Source organism: Mesoplodon mirus (genome assembly GCF_964341445.2).
Source record: "Mesoplodon mirus genome assembly, chromosome: 18".
NCBI classification, from domain to species: Eukaryota; Metazoa; Chordata; class Mammalia; order Artiodactyla; family Ziphiidae; genus Mesoplodon; species Mesoplodon mirus.
This window is the reverse complement of record NC_138994.1, coordinates 1,036,654-1,054,516: the sequence shown is the minus strand read 5'-3', so window position 1 is coordinate 1,054,516 and position 17,863 is coordinate 1,036,654. Positions and strand designations below refer to the sequence as shown.

Here is a 17,863-nt window from a genome sequence, read left to right as displayed (position 1 = left end):
CCGAGTATAACAGCGGCCACAGCTGTCCATTCAGAGCGCTTGACAGTGCAGCACCCAGGGACAGAACTGTGGCCTCCCACATGCGGGGCCCAGCCCAGCCCCCAGCTGGGGCAGACAGAAAGGTCACTGGCACATCATAAGTGTTTATTGAAATAAACTGAGTACCGCCTCCCCCTTCACATGCAGGTGGGCACCCAGATAACTCCTCATGGCTTCAAGGACCTGGGAACTTTTCACCTTCCCCACTGGCCCCTCCTCTGGGCCCAGATGGTACTGATGCTCCCATATCTCAGTCCCCTCTCTGAAGCCCCTCTCCCGGCACAGATAGCAGAGAGGAGGAAAGGACTTAGACCCAGGAATAGGGGTAGCCCTCAGGCCACAGCGGTTGGGCTGGAACGAGGGGAGTAGGCATGCATCGGGTCCTGTCCAGTGCTCCAGGCGGATAGGAGGAGGAGGAGGGAGGTCTCTAGTCAGAGGCCCCTGGCCTCACTGGTAACTCCGGCCAGTGCTGCAGAAGCTGGGCTAGCTGCTGGCCAGCACCGTACCTGCACACTCCCTCCCTACAAGGACAGATGGCTGGCTCTGGGTTGCTGGGGTAGACTCCACCCCCACCCAGGGAGCTGGCCCCACCCCTCCCTGTGGCCCAGGAACTGGAGCCCGCACCGTCTGCCAGGTCTGGAACCCACTGAGGCCTCGCTAGGGACCAGGGCAGATGGGGGATGGCTGATGAACCTTTCCAATTTAGCAGCTTCCGGGGGACCTCCCAGATTTTGCCTCTCTGCTTGGCTGGGATGAGGATTCACCAGTTCAGGACCATCTAGGCATTGGTAGGGGGTGTCTTCTGTGGCCACCAGCTCCCGAGTTTGCTCTGTCCTCGGGGAGGGCCCAGGTGGCCTCTGAGGGAGCAGCAGAAGTGGGCCCAGCTTGCAGAGTGGGTCAAAGACCAGGCTTTGAATGGGCCTCAGGAGGAGCAGGCCTGCAGGGGCATTATCTCACCACCGAGACCCACAGGACAGGGACAGGGAAAAGGAGGAGCTTTGCCTCCTCCCTTCCTTCTAAAGTCCTTGCAAAGATGATGTGGGGTAATCGTGCTGCTTTCTCTGCTCTCCTGTTGAGGAGTGCAGACTGGGAGCCTACCCTGCATGCAACTTGCTGCAGGCCCACCAGCCTCCCTGTGGAGCAGAACAGAGCTCTCCTGACACACAGTCGCCTGGGAGAGCTGGAAAGGAACTGCTTTATCTACCTGCTCCTGCAGAGATGCCCAGCCCACCTCTCTGAGCCCAGGGCTTCTGGGAGGTAAGCAGGCCTCCTAATTCACTGCTGGTCCCAGCACCACCATGGCCTGAGGGCAGAGGGTCAGAATGACTCAGGCACTTCTGGGCTCCCAGACTTGCTTCAGCCCTGGCTTCTCTGCCCATAACCTGCCACTTCCCCCAGGAACTCTGTGCCAGACAAGTCCTTGAAATGGGATTTATTACTGGGTCCTCCCCCTGGGGTCTCCCTTTCTGAGGAATCTGGGTCCAGACAGAAGACAGGGTGAGAGGGCTGTTCCTCCTGAGAGCATGGGGCCAGGCCAGCCCAAGCCTGGTGCCCAGGCCCCACTTCCCCGGGCGGCCTGTGCCTTCAGAGTCCAGCAGCTGCCCGCGCCAGGTGCCGGTGCCTGCCCGCCCGTCTCCCTAGCTCCTCTTGGCCGCCTGCTCCCTGCGCCGGAGCTTCTCACGTTGCCGCGCAGCCTTCTCCTGGGCCTTGCGCTCCTTCTCAGCGGCCGCTGCCAGCTCCTTCAACTTCCGCTTCACTAGCGCCCGGTCATGTGAGTTGCTGAGCCCCAGGCTCTGGGGGAGAAATCCAAGGGTGAGGGGAAGAGCCCCGGAGCCACCCAGGCCTGGCCAACCCAAGCCCCAGGTTCTCTGTGCCCCAGGTATATTCTCTCTGGAGCTTTTGCCAGCCCTCAGCCTCCACCTCCCAGACTTGCTGATGGATCAGAACCCTCAGGGCAAGAATTTGGAATGGGAGTGATTAGGAGAGATGAGGGTAGAGGGTTCCAGGGCCTTTGCCCCCTCCCCACCCCAATCCTTGGCTCCCATTCCTCCACTCAGGATTTCAACCTTGGCATGACCCTGCCTGATCCCCTGAGGCCCAGAGACGGGGAGCAAAATGTCCAAGGTCACACAGCTAGTCAGTAGCTGAGTCCCCTCTCCATTCCAGAGACTTCCTGGGGGACTCTTCGCACCACCGCTTCCCCAAGCAGCTGAGCAGAGGATGCACAACAGGCCAGAAACCCCCAGTACAGAGATCAGAGAGACACCCCCTGCCGCCCCCCGCCCCAACTTGTTGCCTCCCACAACCACCAGCCTCCAAGATTCTTAGTCTTGGGGACTAAGACTCCAAGAATCAGATGAGATGACCAGGGGAGACTGATTAGAGTGAAGAGTCAGATGATAGGATGGTCCTCAAGGTCAGAGGTCAACCTGGAGACTTGGGCTGGAGCTTGAAGGTCAAACTGAGGAATTGGGCTGGAGTCAGACTGGGAACCCATGCTAGAGAGCAACGATCTGCCTAGAGGTCAGAGACCAGGGCAGTGGTCTTAAAGGGAGTGGAAAGGTCAGGATGAGGGGATCCTAATTCTTGAAGGTTGCCTCAGGCTCTGGCTGGGTCGTGACCCTTCTACTCTGACCCACCTTCAGTTTGCTTCCATCCAGCTGCAGTAGCTGCGGCCCATCCACCTGCCTCGCAGCAAACTCCGCGGCATACTGCTCCAGGTTGAGGCTGTGCAGCCACTGGCCCACCTGCTGACTGGTCCAGTGGTAGATGGTGGGGAGAGGTTCATCCAGAAACTGGGGCGGAGACCAAGGAGCGTGAGGGGGGAAGGCGTGGCCTGTGGCCCGCACACCTGGCTGCGTCAGACGTCAGGGTCTGCTTACCTCGTCCGAAGACTGGGACAGTGTGTGGTAGGGGTAGGAACACTTGGCCGCCTGCCGGGGACCACTTGGAATCTTGGGGCTGCTGCTGGGGGGGGTGGAGTCATCGCTCAGAGTGGATTCCTAGACAGGAGGGGGGCATGCTGCTGAGGAGGGGTCTCGCCTCCAAGCGCAAGGCAGTCACCCCCGACCCTCCACTCCCATCCAGGTGAAGCTGAAGTCCAGGGCTGGGCACCAGGAGTTGCTCAGGGCCCTCTTGTACATGAACCAGGAGCTAGGCGGGCACACAGGGCATGGTGACTCGTGCGAGGCATCGGATCTGAGGCCTCTGGGAGGATGTGGGGCTAGAACTGAGCCAGGCGGAGTAGTTAGTGGGAATGGAGGAGGTCAGACTGGTGTCGCTTTCTAGACAGCTGACTGGGGTTCCCTCGCGCTGGGTCAGACGTCTCTGCCTTGTGCCTCCCCCGCATGGCCTCTAGCGCCCTGGCTTGTAAGAACCTGGTTAGATGCCTTTGTCCTCACTGGACTGTGAGCTCTGTGAGGGCCTGGGCTGTGTCTGTTCACCAGGGCCCAGCACAAGGGAAGGAAGAAAGGCAGGGACCCCTTCTCCCCTGAATTTCCAGTTTTCTGTTCTCCTCTGACCCGGCTGCACATAAGGAACAGAATCACAGAACAAGCACAGGGCTGGGGGTCATAGCGCCTGGCCCCTAAATCCAACTGAGTCTGTAGGCAAATCCCTTCATTCTGGGCTTGCATTTGCTCATCTGTACAATGGGGGTGAGTGTATCTGCCTTCCCTACTTCACTGAGCCTTTGTGAGAGTAAAGCAAAAACATGCACTCAGAGCTTTGTAGACTGCGGAGTCCTGGTGAATGTAAACAGATGCTCATTCTTGCTTCTGCTACTTGGTCTCATTTCTCCCACAGGGTTGTGAACTTTCTGAGCACTAGCTAGGCTGGGGTCCTGTTCATCTCTGCTTCCCCCAAGCATCTCCACACCACACATGTAGCCCAGCTCCTAAGACAGGACATGGGGCCAGAACTGAGCCAGGCAGAAGAGTTAGCGGGGATAGAGGAGCCCTCAGGCTGGGTGTGTACTAGGGGATCATGGAGGCAGCAATGAACGAATCAATGAAGGAACCACTCAGCATATAAACAAGTGAATGAGTGAATGCCTGAACTCAGAAACTGGATGAATTAATGGGATCACTGAATGGCTCCATGGACAGACAGATGGACTCCAGGAATGCCTGGATCCCAGCCCAAGCCAGGGTGAAGTATGTCTTCATGTCACCTGAGTCTGGGGGCCAGTATGGGGGCCAGAAGGCCACGGACTCACCTGAGAAGCTGACTTCTTAGGGCTGAAGCGCTCGTGTTTAGGGGAGCAGGCCGGGGAGGTGGTGCTGCCAGAACACGCCGAGCCCTTGCCACTGTCTGTGAACCAGGAAAAGGGCAGGAACGGGGAGCCCCCTGACCTGCCGGACCCCTCCACCGACTCCCTGTGGAGAGAGTGCCCTGCATGGGTGTGGGCACCAAGGCAAGGGCTGGGGCTCACAGGGAGCTGGGGGCACAAGCTGTGGCTGCGGGGCTGTGGGTACCTCTTACCTGCTGCCCATGGACAGCCGGTTGCTGCCTTTCTCCTTCCGGCTCTTGCTAGTGGAGGTTCGGCGTAAGGTGACCCTGTGGGGAGGGCAAGGGGCAGTGGGACGGTGCTGCCCACTGTGCTGCCCCATCCCCGAGCCTTTGTTCTCGGCCCCTCTCCCACTCACCCCAGGTCCAGGAACTTGCGGCGAGTCTTCTTATCCAGGCCAATGGTAGGGCTGGCGGGCTCAGGTGGGCTGGCATCCCGGCTGTCATCTTTTGTGGAAGAGAAGGAAGGAAATAGCCTGTGTGGTGGCTTATCTGCCTCTTCCAGCTGCCAGTGAGGCGGTAGGAGTTCTCTCGACTTGGAACCAGGCAACCTGGCTCTGGTGTCCTTCACTAGCTGTGTGACCTAGGACAAGTCACTACCTTCTGAGCTTCCTGCATCTCGGATACGGGGATAATGACACTGCCTATTTCATGAGACCTAATAGGATGTTGATGAAAGCCTTATACAAACCATAAACCACTCTGAAAAAGTAGGGACCACTACTCTTTACTGTTAATTTTATCTTGTCCAACTTGTAGGCAACCTTCTAATCCTGGCTCACATGTCACTTCCTCAGAGAAGCCTTCCAGGATGCTCCCGACTGCTCCCAGGATGCTTTCACGCCGATATATGCTCTCCCGCCCCGCGCACTGTTTCTCACATAGCACTTAATACACCTTGTAACTATACGTTTAATCAGTGGATGATTTGATTGCTTCTCCTCGAACCTATAAGCCCCGTGAGGACGAGAACTGCATCTGCTTGCTCTTTTGTGTGTCTCAGTGCCCAGCAGTGTCTGGCACATATTAAGGCGCTCGGGAAATGACTGAAAGAACCGTGGTCTTTATTCCCCACCTTCCCCAGCCACCCTGCCCCTCGGATCCCGCCACGCACTTCGGCGCCCAAGGGACCCCTTGCCAGCAGGGGGCGCCGCGCCGGCCGCCGCTCACCTTCGCTGTGCGGCTCGGCGCGGGGATGGCGGCGCACGAAGCTGGGCGAGCTGTCGGACGAGGGCGCGGAGCGCGGCGGCGAGCAGGAGGCGGCGGCCAGGCCCTCGTGCGAGGCGGCGTTGTGCAGGGGCCGGTAGCGTGCGAGCGGCGAGGGCGGCGGCTCGTCCTCGTCCAGGCTGCGCCGCAACCCCGGGGGCTCCAGGCAGAAGGAGCTCCCGGCTGGGGACCCCGGGCCCGAGTGCAGAGGCGAGCGCAGCCGGTGCAGGGGGCTCCCGCAGCCATCGGTCACCTGGGGAAGGGGCAGCCGCTCACCGCCAACCCTTCTCCCCTCTTCCCGGAGGCGAGCCCGGGCTCCTAGGTCCTTCCGGGGCCTGGAGGGAGGGTTTCCTCGTGCCTTGGGCCGAGAGGTGGCTGGGCCGCGAGAGGTGGGAAATGGGACTTCCGGTCACATAGGCTGGGGCTGGATCCCGCCTCCTTCACTTACTAACTGTGTGACTTTGTTAGTGAAACTCTCAGAGCCTCAATTTCCTCGTCTGGAAGATGGGGATAATACCTTCCTTGAAAGGATGAGATGAGCCAGAATTGAACTGCAGCTAATACTTGTTAGCCTTATTATGTCAGAAGTCTAGGGGTGTGGTTTCCCTGGAAGAGTGGTTTGGAGGGATTATCCAGGAGCAAGAAGGGTGGGCGGGGTATGTGCGATGGGGTGGATTGCCCCAACCTTGCCTCCGGGCCCATCGGAGCCTTCACCATCCTCTGCAGAGCTGGCACTGTCCCGAAGCCTCGAGCGGGAGGGCCTGTGTCTCCGGCCCTTGGCCAGTAGTTGGGCTCGGGCCTTGTGTAAACTGCTGTCCAGTCTGACGGTCTCTGGCACAGCCAAGTCCAGGTCTGCAAACCGGGGAAGAGGGGCAGAGACCAGACACATGAGGACAGCAGTCCCGGAGGCCCACCTCAAGTGGCCACCTGCACTCGCACCCAGGCATTCAACAAATGTCTGCAAGCGCAGGGCACTGATAGTCCTATGAGATGGAGAGCTGGGTCTTTCACAGTCTCGCAGGGAGCTGGACACATCAGCTCATGCATACAGCGTGTGATGGAGCCTCTCACAGGCACAGAGGGCAGGATGGCTCTGGATGGGTTGGAGGAGGAAACACCAAAGCTGGGTCTTAAGGTCTGGATGGGAGTTTACAAGAGAGGAGATTGGCAAAACTGGTATATGCAATGCTGGGAGGAAGGGAAGCTGGGGGCGGGGCACCTCCAGGGCAATGGGAGGGCAGGTTTGTGGAGGCAAGGACTGGGGGCTGAGGCCGTAGAGAGCATGGCTGTAATGGCTACACTGAAGAAGTGCCAACGACACGCCAGAACGTACGTCCATCACCTTGTCTACTCAGAACAACCCACAGGCTGGGGGCAGCTGCTATGTACATTTCACAGCTAAGCAAAGAGGATCAGAGAGGTTAAGTCTCTTGACTGAGGCCAGCAGCTAGCAATGGTCTGGGATTTGAGCCTGGCTAGTCTAGCTCCAGAGATTGGCCCTGCTGGGGACCCTGGCTTGCTGTGCCATGCTCAAGGTCACACTCAGAGACAGCACTGCTGAGCACCTAGAGGGCTCACAGTTAACTGGTGCAGAGGGACCCCCAAAAGCCAGTGGCGGTGGCAGAGAGGAAAGCCTACAGACCCCTGAAGCCTGTCTCTCCCGTCCTGGGGTCCGTGGCCCAGGGCTAGGTCCTGGATGAGGACAGGGCGGAAGAGGAGGCAAACCCAGCAGGTTATGCGCAGACCCTCCTGCCCCAAGTTTCCCTTTCCAGTTGCTCCACTGGAGAATGCAGCCTTCACTCTGCAGTGACCCTGAGCTTCTCCAGGCAGAACAGGTTCTTCCCAGACCTCAGCATGGGTTAAGACCTTTCTTCACCACTCCACCCCTCGTGATCTCAGGGACCCCATCCCGTCACTCAAGGCCCTGCCTTGCCTGCTCCTCTTTCTCTTGTCTGCAGACACCCCCTAAGCCACCCCAGTGGCTGAACTACTACCTATACCTATTTCCAACTCTGATCCCTCCCCTGAATTCCAAGTCTGGGCACCTCAGCACCTGCCAGGGAACTTACCATGTCAAAATCACCCAGGGACCTCAAACTCAACCCATCAAACGAACCCACCACCTTGCCTCAAACTGGTTCTCTGTCCCTGGCTCACTGAAAGGCCCCACTGTCCACCCAGTCACTCCTCTCAGACCCAGTTGGTAATTCATGTGTCCAGCTGCCTACCTGACACCTCCACTTGGATGTCCAATGGGCATCTTCAACGTATATGTCACAAGTGGACTCCTGACCTCCCCACCCCCTAAGCTGCCTGGTCCGCCCATCTCAGTGAATGGCGTCTCCATCCTTCCAGCTGCCCAGGCCAAACCCCTGGAGTCACCCGTGATTCCTCCCTCTCCCTCTCAGCCTGCAAACTGATCCATCCACAATTCCTGTTAGCTCTACTTTGGAAATACATCTAGACATGCTGAAATATTTATGGTGAAATGACATGATGTTTTGGGTTAGGTTAAAAATAATCCAGGAGACTAGGAGTGGAGAGTGGAAGGGGATGTGGACGAAACAAGACTGTCCATGAGGTGATGATGGTCGAGGTTGAGAGATGAGTGCGTAAGTGTAAGACGGGGTACATTGTGCTAGTCTACTTTTGACTTCCCACAGTAAAATATTGTGTATATGTGTCTGTATATACACACACTTACATACATGCATACATGTGGGGAGAAGGAGGAGGGGAGAGGAGAGGAAAGGAGAGGGAGAACACACAGCATTCCTGGTCTAGGTCACTACCACCTCTTGCCTCCATTATTACGGATCATCCCGGCTGGTCTTCCCTCCTCCTCCCTTTCCCACTTACAGTCTATTTTCAACCCAGCAGCCAGAGTGGTCCTGATAAAACATGTCAGCCCGGGTCACTCTTCCCTCCGCTCAGAACCCTCCAGTGACTTCCATCTCTCACAGAGTAAGAAGCCGAGTTCTTACCACGGCCTCCAGCCTCAGGCAGCTCAGCGACTCTCTCCCTCTTCTTCCCTCTGCTCCAGCCACCCTGGCCTCCTGGCTCTTCCTTACACCAGCTATCCTGCACCTCAGGGCCTTTGCACTTCCTCTTCCCTTTCCTGCAAGGCTCTTGCCACAGATTTCTGCACAGTTCTCTCTCTCACCTCCTTCAAGTCTCTGCTTAAATGCTTTCTCTCACTGAGAGACCACCCAATTTAGAATACCCCCCAAACCCCCACTGCTAAATTTTTTCCTATATCATTTGCCATTCTCTGGCATACCATATCTTTGACTAATTTAGTTTATTATCTCTCTCCACCCATTAGAACGTCAGCTCCGTGCAGGCAGACGTTTCTCTATTTTGTTCATTGCACTAACACAGGCATAGAATGGTGTGTGTGTGACACGTGTGTGAGTGTGTGTGTATATGAGTGTTCTAAGTGTTTCACAGTTACTAGCTCATTTAAACCTCCCCACAACCCAAGGCGGAAGAGACTCCAAGAATCCCCAGGGCAGCCTTAATTTGCCTGAGGGTATAGGGCTGGTGAAGAGCAGGCCAGGGTTCTAGGCCTTCGGGCTCAGGCTCCAGAGGCTCAGTGTGTAACTACCAAGCCCTCTCTACCTCCTCTGAGGCAGAGATGGGAGTGACTTGTGAGTCCAACCCCTCACTTTACAGGCCCTTACTTTCCTTGGAGAGGAAAGTTTGGCCCAGGGTGCAGAGGCAGTTAAGGTCAGTAGGCAGGGCTCCTGGAAGGGAGCTCACGAGCCTCCTCGACCAGTCCAGCGCGCAGCTGGTGCCCAGCCGCCCTGGGCCATGGAGAAGGGCTCTCTGCACCTGAATCTGGGCCACATCAAAACCGTGGTCATCTTACCGTGGAGGGCCTAGGGAGCAAAGGAGCTCCTAAGGGGCTTGGGGCTTTTTGAGGCAAGGTGGGGCCAGCCTCTCCTCTGGTCCCTTCCTCTACCAGGCCCTCATCACCTTGTCCATCCCTCCCACCATCTTGCTCTCCCTCTCCCTCTCTCCCTGGGAGTTAGCCCAGCCCTGGGCAGTGGGAAGTCATGAATATTTCATCTCCCTTCTCTTCTGGAAGGCCGCAGGCAGGCAGCTACCTCAGCAGGTCAGGGAGAAGGAAAACAGGAAGGGTGGGGGGTGGGGGAGCGGAGGCCAAAAAGCCCAAGGAACTGGGGAGCTCGCCTCTGCCAGGCCAGGGGTCAGGCTGGGCCTGCGTGGGGACGGAGAGACTCAGAGTCTGAGGCCCAGAGACAGTTCGAGGCTCGGGGCGTCCCCGAGGCAAAGCCTCCATGCACAGGCCCCAGGGAGGCCAGGCCGGGAAGCAGTTCCCCAGGAGCTGGGAGGCGGCAGCTCTGACGGCCGGCGTTGGCATTGCCAGGGCCTGTGGCAGCCACAGGGGAGAGAGGGGCGAGCGGGGAAGTGGGAGGAGGAGAGGGCAAGGAAGGTAGGGATGAGAGGCAGGGGAGGAGAAACTGGAGGCCCTGGGACATTCCACAGCTAGGAGCCCCTCCCAGCTGAGAGTCCTGAGGGCTACGTACTGGAGCTTTCTGCCTCCACCTCGCCCTCCACGTTCCTCCACCGAACCCAGCTGGTAAACAGCCTTTCCACCCCAGTGCATGCTGGGAACTCTGCCCTGTCAGTGGTCTTTCTCTAACCCACACAATAGAAAGACTGCAGGGGTAAATGATGGGGTGTGGGGGGGTGTCCATGCACCCCAGTGAGAACAGAGGGGGTAGGTCTGGGGGTGCCCCGGGGGTGTAGATGCTGAGTGTGTGTTATGCAGTTTTGATTTCCATGCAGATGAGGTCCCTTATTTATGCAGCTCGGAGGTAACCTGTGTCACCTGTGCTGAGGAATACTGGTGTACAGCACAGTGGCTGCCAGTGGGGAGTTAGGCAGTCTGGAGTTTTAGTCCCAGCGCTGCCACTAACCTGCAGTGTGATCTTTAAAGCAAGTCACTTCTGTGCTCCGTGTCCTAGGCTTAGGACAAGTGGGCACACTCCTTAGCCTTGTTGTGAGGGTTAAATGACACACTGCATGTGAAATGGGGGTGCTAGCCTAGTACCTGGCATGAGACAAGCACTTAATAAATGGGGACCCTTATTAACATTGTTGTTATTGTAATTGGATATCTACTCAGATAATGGTGACAAACAATCAGCCTGTAAGGCCAAAGTACACACACACACACACACACACACACTGAAGTTACCAGGACTCCTCTTCCCCAAAGCCCGATAGCCTTGGCTAGAGATAGAGGCAAACAGAACTTACCAAAAACCTCATCCGCAGGTTCTCGGAGCTTTGAAGAAGCCATGACTCAAGAGAGCTGTGAGGACAAGAGGAGAAAGAGGAAAAAGGACCATGGATGAGAGGTTCAGGTTGGTGCAGGCAAGGGAGCGGCCAGTGGCTACCTGCTCCTAGCCTTCTGGCCCTCACCTCTCCTTACAACTCTTTCTCTGGCCCCTGAAAGAGAAATCATCTGAACCACAGCCCAGATTGTTGGGGCCGGCGGGAGGTAGGAGCAAGTGCAGGGTATAGACACAGGCTGTCCTGCAGCCCTGGTCCAAGCTGATTTGCTGGGCGCCTCCACACGGGTCACTGAACTTCTCCCCGTCACTGTCTTGGGCCCCTCCATCATTAGCATTCCCTAAAAGCTTTTAATCATCATAAGCTGTCCAATATCAAATCTGGGAGAAATCTTGGAGACTATTAAATCCAATCCTCTCATTTTACAAATAAAGAGAGAGACAGGAGAATGACTGATCTAAGATCACATAATAAGTTAATGGCAAGGTCAGAATGAGAGACCAGATTCTTCCATCCCCCCACCTACTTACCTCCCTACTTATCCACACATCTACTTGCCCATTTGCCATCCACTCATTCACCCATCCATCATCCGTCCAACCACCCATCCATCCACCATCCACCCCGTCCAACCATCCACCCATTTTTACATCCGTCAATTTATACCATTCACCCATCCATCTTCCCATCCATCACGCAGTCCTGCCTCCCCCCTCTCATCACTGCTGCACTCACCACCTGTCTTCCTGAACGTGAGCTGTTCAGGAAGCTGGCATCATCAACAGGGCCACTGTTCTTGACAAAGTCACAGTTCTCACAGTTCAAGACAAGAGTCACAGATGCAGAAGGGTACGAAGAGTACCCATAGCAGAACAGTGTGGAGCCAGATCTCTGTGATGCATCAAATATGTTCCGGGAAGAAATATGGATGGATGGGGCTTTGTTTTGTTTGTGGGAAGTAAGAAAGGAGGGGCAGGTGGGAAAGCAGGATACATGTAGCTGAAACAATTTGGGCAGGCTTCCTAGCAGATGTAGGATTGCAGCATCCCTAAACCAAAGCCTGGGTGTTAGAGAAGCAGGGGAATACCAGATGAGGGGAGGAGGAGGAAGCTCGGGGTCAGGGGCATGCTGCATGCCTGGGACACGATCTCCAGTTCCTTCTAACACTCAGGTCCCCATGAGAAGGGCAGAGCGCTGCATTAGACCACACATCTGACAGGCGTAGGAAAGCTAGGCCACAGGCCTGCTTGGTCTTTTCTGATTCTCCTCTTCTGTTATGACATAGATATCATCTCACTGTGAACCGTCCAGGCTTGGGATTCTTAGTATCCCCACTTTACAGATGGGAACACTGAGATGCAAGAGATAAGAGGCAGAACTCAACCTTGACCCCAGTCTCCTGCCCCTCAGCTCTCTCCTGGGTAGTGATCTGCAGTTGTGGAACCTGCTCATGAGGAAAGAACACTGCTGGGAGAGGGACAGGGGTAGAGGTGAGGGAGCTGATCCATGCTCGCTCGCTCGGACCGGATATGCTTCAAAGCGACCTCCACCCCAGGCTCTGTGGATGCTTGGGGCTGCAAGCAGGAAATGAGGTGTGAGAAGGAGCCGGGGATGTGGGCCCTCCAGGAACCCTCGTGCCGTTCTTCAACCCTGGGCGCTGGTAACAGAGAAGTTCTAGAACCTCTCTTCCTGTCCTGAAGGGGTTAGATGGGAAGAGAGGCTGCCCCTAAGAATGAACCAAATTCCCTCCTTCAGTCGCAAAGCTCACCTGACCAGGACCTAGCTGCCACCTCCTCCAGAAAGCTGTCCTAGGTAACCCTCACTCCTCTCATTTGTCTATATAATTTCTAAATCCACTCTTCCCCACCACTAGGAAATGAGTAATTTTTCATACTTCATTGAGTCCCTAACTGGGTCATATCTCCGCCACATCAGATGGGAGCTCCTGAGGAGGAGGGGCAGTATTCCCCATCAGAAGAGGGAATCTCTGAAGCTAAGAACTGCCTCTCCCATCAGCATGGAGGCTCCCTGAGGGTGCTTCCTCTCTTAGACCACCTGAGAATGGAGAGCCCATGTGCTCTTTATTCAAGGTCCCAGTTTAGGGTGGAGACCCTCTTGTGGATGCCATCCTCTTTCAGGTACCCTCTGGGGTGGGCTGGGGCTTCCAGCTCACATCAGTGCCGAATGAATTCTGATTCAGCACAAACTGCTTTTTTCAACAACTAACTCCCTGGGGTGTGTATAGGGAACCCTCCCTGCGCTGTCCCTTGGGGAACTCTGGGAAGCATGACATCAGAATGTCACCAGGCCCTTCCCACCCCCCCTTCCAACACTGAACCTTGGAAAATTAGACATCCCCCCCATTTACACTCCTACAACATTACACTCCTACACACACGCACACACACGCGCACACACACACACACACCACTCACACATGCACATTCAAACCAGGTAACCGCTACAAGGTGGAAATGCACCTGTTCTCTGGATGCAGTCTGGGCTCTGACTCTACCAGGCCACTCCTTCCTCCCCAAACTTCCCAATTCCCGGAGGAAGAACACCAATAACCTTTGACCCTCCCCTATGAGAAAGGGAGGCAGGTGAACTCTTAAGTTTCCTGGGACCCAGGGGAAGGAGAAAGACAAAGAAAGGTACCCAAGCCCTGGAGAGGAAATGGGGAGCAGGGCAGAGACAGGCTGGTGGAGAGTCAGTCTACAGAGCTGCAGAGAAGAGGAAGAAAGAGCAAGAAGGCGGTGAGCCTGAGAGCAGCAGCAGCGGCGGCGGGGCCAGGGGAAGCAGCAGTGGAGACAGGGCTCCAGCAGCCGTGAGTGAGGCCCAGGGGAGGGGTAGAGAAGAGCAGGATCGGCTGCCAGGAGAGAGGCGGCCCTCAGTGGGGAAGGAAAGAGGAAAGGGGCCCTGGAGGAGGAGAAGGAGCCCAAGAAAGAAGTGCGACTGGGGAGGGATGGCTGGGAGAGGAGGCTGGGGCAGGCGGAGGCAGTGTGGAGCTAAAGGGGTGACCCCCTCCCATAAGGCCCAAGCTGGGGGCATCCAGCAAGCACCGCTGGACACGGGGTGGGGGTGGAGGACAGGCACCTTCTGCACTCTCGGGGCCCCTATCGCCCAATCAGAGCCAAGTGGCTAGTTCTCTCCGATCCATGAGTCCAACTCCGCACCAGGCAAGCAGGGGTTAAGCTCTCCCCCCTCCCCCAACACCAGTTTTTTTAAAAAATTAATCTCTCCGGACCTCGGGCAGAGGGAGAGGATTAGGGACACAAATCCTATCTCCACCCCATCTCCTAACAGCCCAGAACCCTAGCTCTGTGCGGGGGGGCCCCCCTAGGGACAGGGGAAGAAAGGTCCTTGTATCTTCGCCCTATCCAACCCCACTCGGGTTCCCACCGCAAGCCGGAGACCCCCAGCTCCGCTTCCCCGTCCAACTTGGGGCTCTTGGGGTCCCAATACCTCACCTCCAGCATCTGTCATCTTCAGCGTCCGGTGCCTCAGAAACCCCTCAGGCCCATGGTGTTTGGGGCTGGGGCCAGGCGGGAGAGGGGCGGGGGACAGTCACCCCGGCCTCGGCGGACTCCGGGCTGGCTCCATCCGCTCCATCCCGGGAGTAGGGGTAGGGGTCAGCGAGGGGGGTCTTGGAGCCGGAGGGAATGTGGGGGTGGGGGTGGGGGGTGGGGGAGTTCGGAGAGAGAAGGAGAAGGTTTGCAGGAAGCTGGAGGCACGGCGGGAGGGGCTGGACCAGGAGACCTGACGGGAGGATGCTCCGTGCGTGTGTGTGCGTGTGTGTGCGAGTGTGTGTGTGTGTGTGTGTGTGTGTGTGTGTGTGAGAGAGAGAGAGAGAGAGAGAGAGAGAGAGAGAGAGAAGAGGAGAGGAGAGGAGAGGAGAGGAGAGGAGAGGAGAGGAGAGAGAGGGAGGGAGAGAGAGAAACCGTCTCCCCGCCCCGCCCGGCTGGACGCGGGGTCCCCCGCCTGGCAGGCGGATACTCTTAGCGTCGTGTCAACGGGGATCCGCGGGGGTCCCCAAGGAAGGGGCGATGAGGGGGCGCGTGGCGGGGAGGCCGGGCGCCCGGGAGACAAAGAGCGGGAGGGAGGGAGGGAGGGAGGGGCGGAGGCAGCGGGAGCACGGGGGAGGGAGGAGGCGGCCCCGGCTGGCGGAGCCGGGCGAGGGGATTCTAGTTACCGCTACTCCGCGGCCCGCGGGAGTCGGGGCGGGTGTGAGCGGACGGAGATGCGGCCCCACCTTAGGACCTACGGGGCTTCTGCCTCCTCTGCAAGGCCCGTGAGGGCTCCTGATTCATCCGTTCAACAGACGTCCACAGAGCAGTCGGATACGCCGAGGCCCGAGGGGACCGCGGAGAACAGAGCCGACCTGGTCCGGGCCGTCGTGGCTCACAGCGTTGTCAGGGGGACAGACGAGTGGGGAGGCCCCCAAGAGAGCGGGTGCTGTGAGCCTTGGTCCACAGAGGACACTTCAGCGCGGGGAGAGCACACCAGAGGGGGCCCAGGCGAGGATCGGGGCGGGGGCTGTGTGTGGAAGTGATCCAGGAGGATTCCTGGAGGAGGTGACCTGTTGGCTACTTCTGCAGGCCAGGCCCGGGTGGGAGTGCTAGTGGGACTTGCGGGGGTAGGGAGGAAAGGAGAGGAAGATGAAGGATGGGGCGGGGGTTGCACTTTATCCTACCAGCCATAGGGAAAAAGTAACAGAGGAGTGAGGGGCTCTGATATGCATTTTAGGAAGAACCCCTCGGCTCCTTTGGAGAAGGCTGTCTGAAGGCTGGGGCACCACTCATGAGGCTGTTGAGAGGTGATGGCAGTGGGCACGAAGATCAAAGATCCTGATGAGGAATATTAAGGATGTAGAATTGAAGAAATTGACAGGATTTGGGGCCTGGCTGGCCACAGAGGGAGAAGGAGGGGTCTAGATGACCGCAGGTCTTGGCTTGAGGCCCTGTAGGTGGAGGGGGCATGGGGGGATGAGGTCAGCCTTGGACCCGGTGAGCTGGAGGTGGTGACAGGCCAGCCAGGGGAGGGAGTACGATAATCAACAGCTCTTAGCTGCGGTCCCGAGATGGTGCAGGGGGTGCCAGGCACTGTGCTAGGCACTTTTCTCAGATGATGAATGTCACCCTCACGATAAACCCATGAGGTAGGTGTTTCTGTTACCCCCTTTGTTTGTTCAAGAGCAGGTGGTGAGGTTGGGCAAAGGGGGTCCAGAGCTCAGGGGAGCGGCGTGCAGTCTGTAGGGACAGAGTTCCCTGATGGCCAAAGTCTCTGCAGTCCCAGGCCTCTGAGGGGCGTTGGGAGGTGGCATGTTGAGCCCGGATGGTCTTGGGACCATAGGTAAGGACAGAATTCATAACCTTTAGGGGCTGAAGATCCAATGAGATCACGGGAGTTTTGACATCTCTGGGTGTCTTTAGAATCTGCTGGCAGCCATGGGTTGCTGGCTGGACTGTGGAGATCTGGGGAGGGAGTGGTGACTCTGGAGGTCTTATTGGGGCTGTGTTTGGGGATCACAGTTTGTGGGCACTTGGTGAAATCTGGGTGGTAGGCTGGAGTAGGTAGGAGGGATTGATTATATAGCCCCCATAGGGAGTGGGGAGATGATAGGTATGTAATGTCAATGTTGGGGGCACATTCTATGGGAGGGTGTCTATAGACCATAGGACCCAGGAGGACCCCCTAAATTTCTGGGAGCTGGGAAACTCCCCTCATCTGATTTCCCTCCCTTGTGGCGAATGCTGGGGCTGTGGCAAACCCACGCAAGCTCCTAAGAACTGGGGAGGGGGCAGGGCAGGGCTGGGGTAATGCCTCACACAGGCTTGCCCATGGCCACTTGACCAGCCCCAAACATGGACACAGCTCACAGGTGAGTCACCTCTCAGGCCTGAGGAACTTGCAAAGCTACACACGCCATCCCCAGCCACACACCACACTCAGGCTTTGACTTGGGCTACTTTCCAAAGGGATTCCACCTTTTGGAACATACGGGATGCAAGCCCCTCACCTAATACACAGGACAGATGGGGGCAGGACCCCACCCGGGATACTCTGCTCTGGTCAGATCAACAGAAGCCCTCATCACAACCCCCGTGTCTGCCTCGCCACCCAGGAAGATCCAGCCACTTCACTCCTTGGGGCTTCTTTTTTTTTTTTTTTTTTTTTTAAATTTATTTTTGGCCACGTTGGGTCTTCATTGCTGCGTGCGGGCTTTCTCTAGTTGTGGCGAGTGGGGGCTACTCTTCGTTGCAGTGCGCGGGTTTCTCATCACGGTGGCTTCTCTTGTTGCGGAGCACAGGCTCTAGGCGCACAGGCGTCAGTAGTTGTAACACGTAGTCTCAGCAGTTGTGGCTCATGGGCTCTAGGGCACAGGCTCAGTAGTTGTGGAGCATGGGCTTAGTTGCTTCGCGGCACGTGGGATCTTCCCGGACCAGGGCTCGAACCCGTGTCCCCTGCATTGGCAGTCGGATTCTCAACCACTGTGCCACCAGGGAGGTCCTCCTTGGGGCTTCTTGGCCAGGTTGCCTGAGCGGGGCCCAAGTCACCTGTAACTCTGGAGATATGACCTGTGACCTTGTGGTTTGGTGGTTTCTGATCCTGGGATTCAGCCACCTGGATTTGTCTTCCCGGCAGTGTTCCAAGGAAGATCCACTTGTAAGAGAAAATGCCTAGAGAGGCATGGCCACCACCTCCAGGTTGCCAGGTGATTCTTAGTGGGTGGCAGAACTGGACTGGTTATATATGGCCCTGAGGTGTAGAACCAGGATTTGGGGAATGAAGCTGTGCGAAGCCAGAATTTGGCTTGACATGAAGGAGACTTGTGTGACAGAGCCATCCAGAAGGGAGTGGCCACCACAGGAGCTGACTGCCCCTGGGAGTTCTGGTGGAGGCCACTCATCTCGGGTTTGTCAGGGACCCACCAAGGTGACTTTGAAGGGCCCTACTGTTGGGACTTCCATTCTTTAGGGCAAAGGGGACTGTGAGAATCCTCTTGGTG

At 57.1% G+C, this 17,863-nt stretch overlaps 1 protein-coding gene across 1 annotated transcript; it reads right to left on the bottom strand.

The window, feature by feature from the left end:
* Positions 1-14: 14 nt before the first annotated feature.
* Positions 15-14,625, bottom strand: SAMD14 (sterile alpha motif domain containing 14). The gene is made up of 10 exons (XM_082604461.1): positions 14,325-14,625; positions 10,819-10,873; positions 6,218-6,384; positions 5,497-5,785; positions 4,686-4,773; positions 4,522-4,596; positions 4,256-4,415; positions 2,922-3,041; positions 2,679-2,834; positions 15-1,832 (listed from the first exon to the last, which is right to left on the bottom strand). Exons 2-10 carry the CDS (start codon positions 10,859-10,861, stop codon positions 1,677-1,679), a joined length of 1,254 nt encoding a protein of 417 aa, XP_082460587.1. The 5' UTR covers positions 10,862-10,873; positions 14,325-14,625; the 3' UTR covers positions 15-1,676.
* Positions 14,626-17,863: the final 3,238 nt, after the last annotated feature.

Excerpts from the sequence above, each read along its gene's own strand:
- SAMD14 (XM_082604461.1), bottom strand. The coding sequence starts at position 10,861 with ATGGCTTCTTCAAAGCTCCGAGAACCTGCGGATGAGGTTTTTG. Across the intron at positions 4,597-4,685 it reads CGCAAGTTCCTGGACCTGGG|GGTCACCTTACGCCGAACCT; the intron begins GTGAGTGGGAGA and ends CCCTCCCCACAG. Across the intron at positions 3,042-4,255 it reads CTAAGAAGTCAGCTTCTCAG|GAATCCACTCTGAGCGATGA; the intron begins GTGAGTCCGTGG and ends CCTCCTGTCTAG.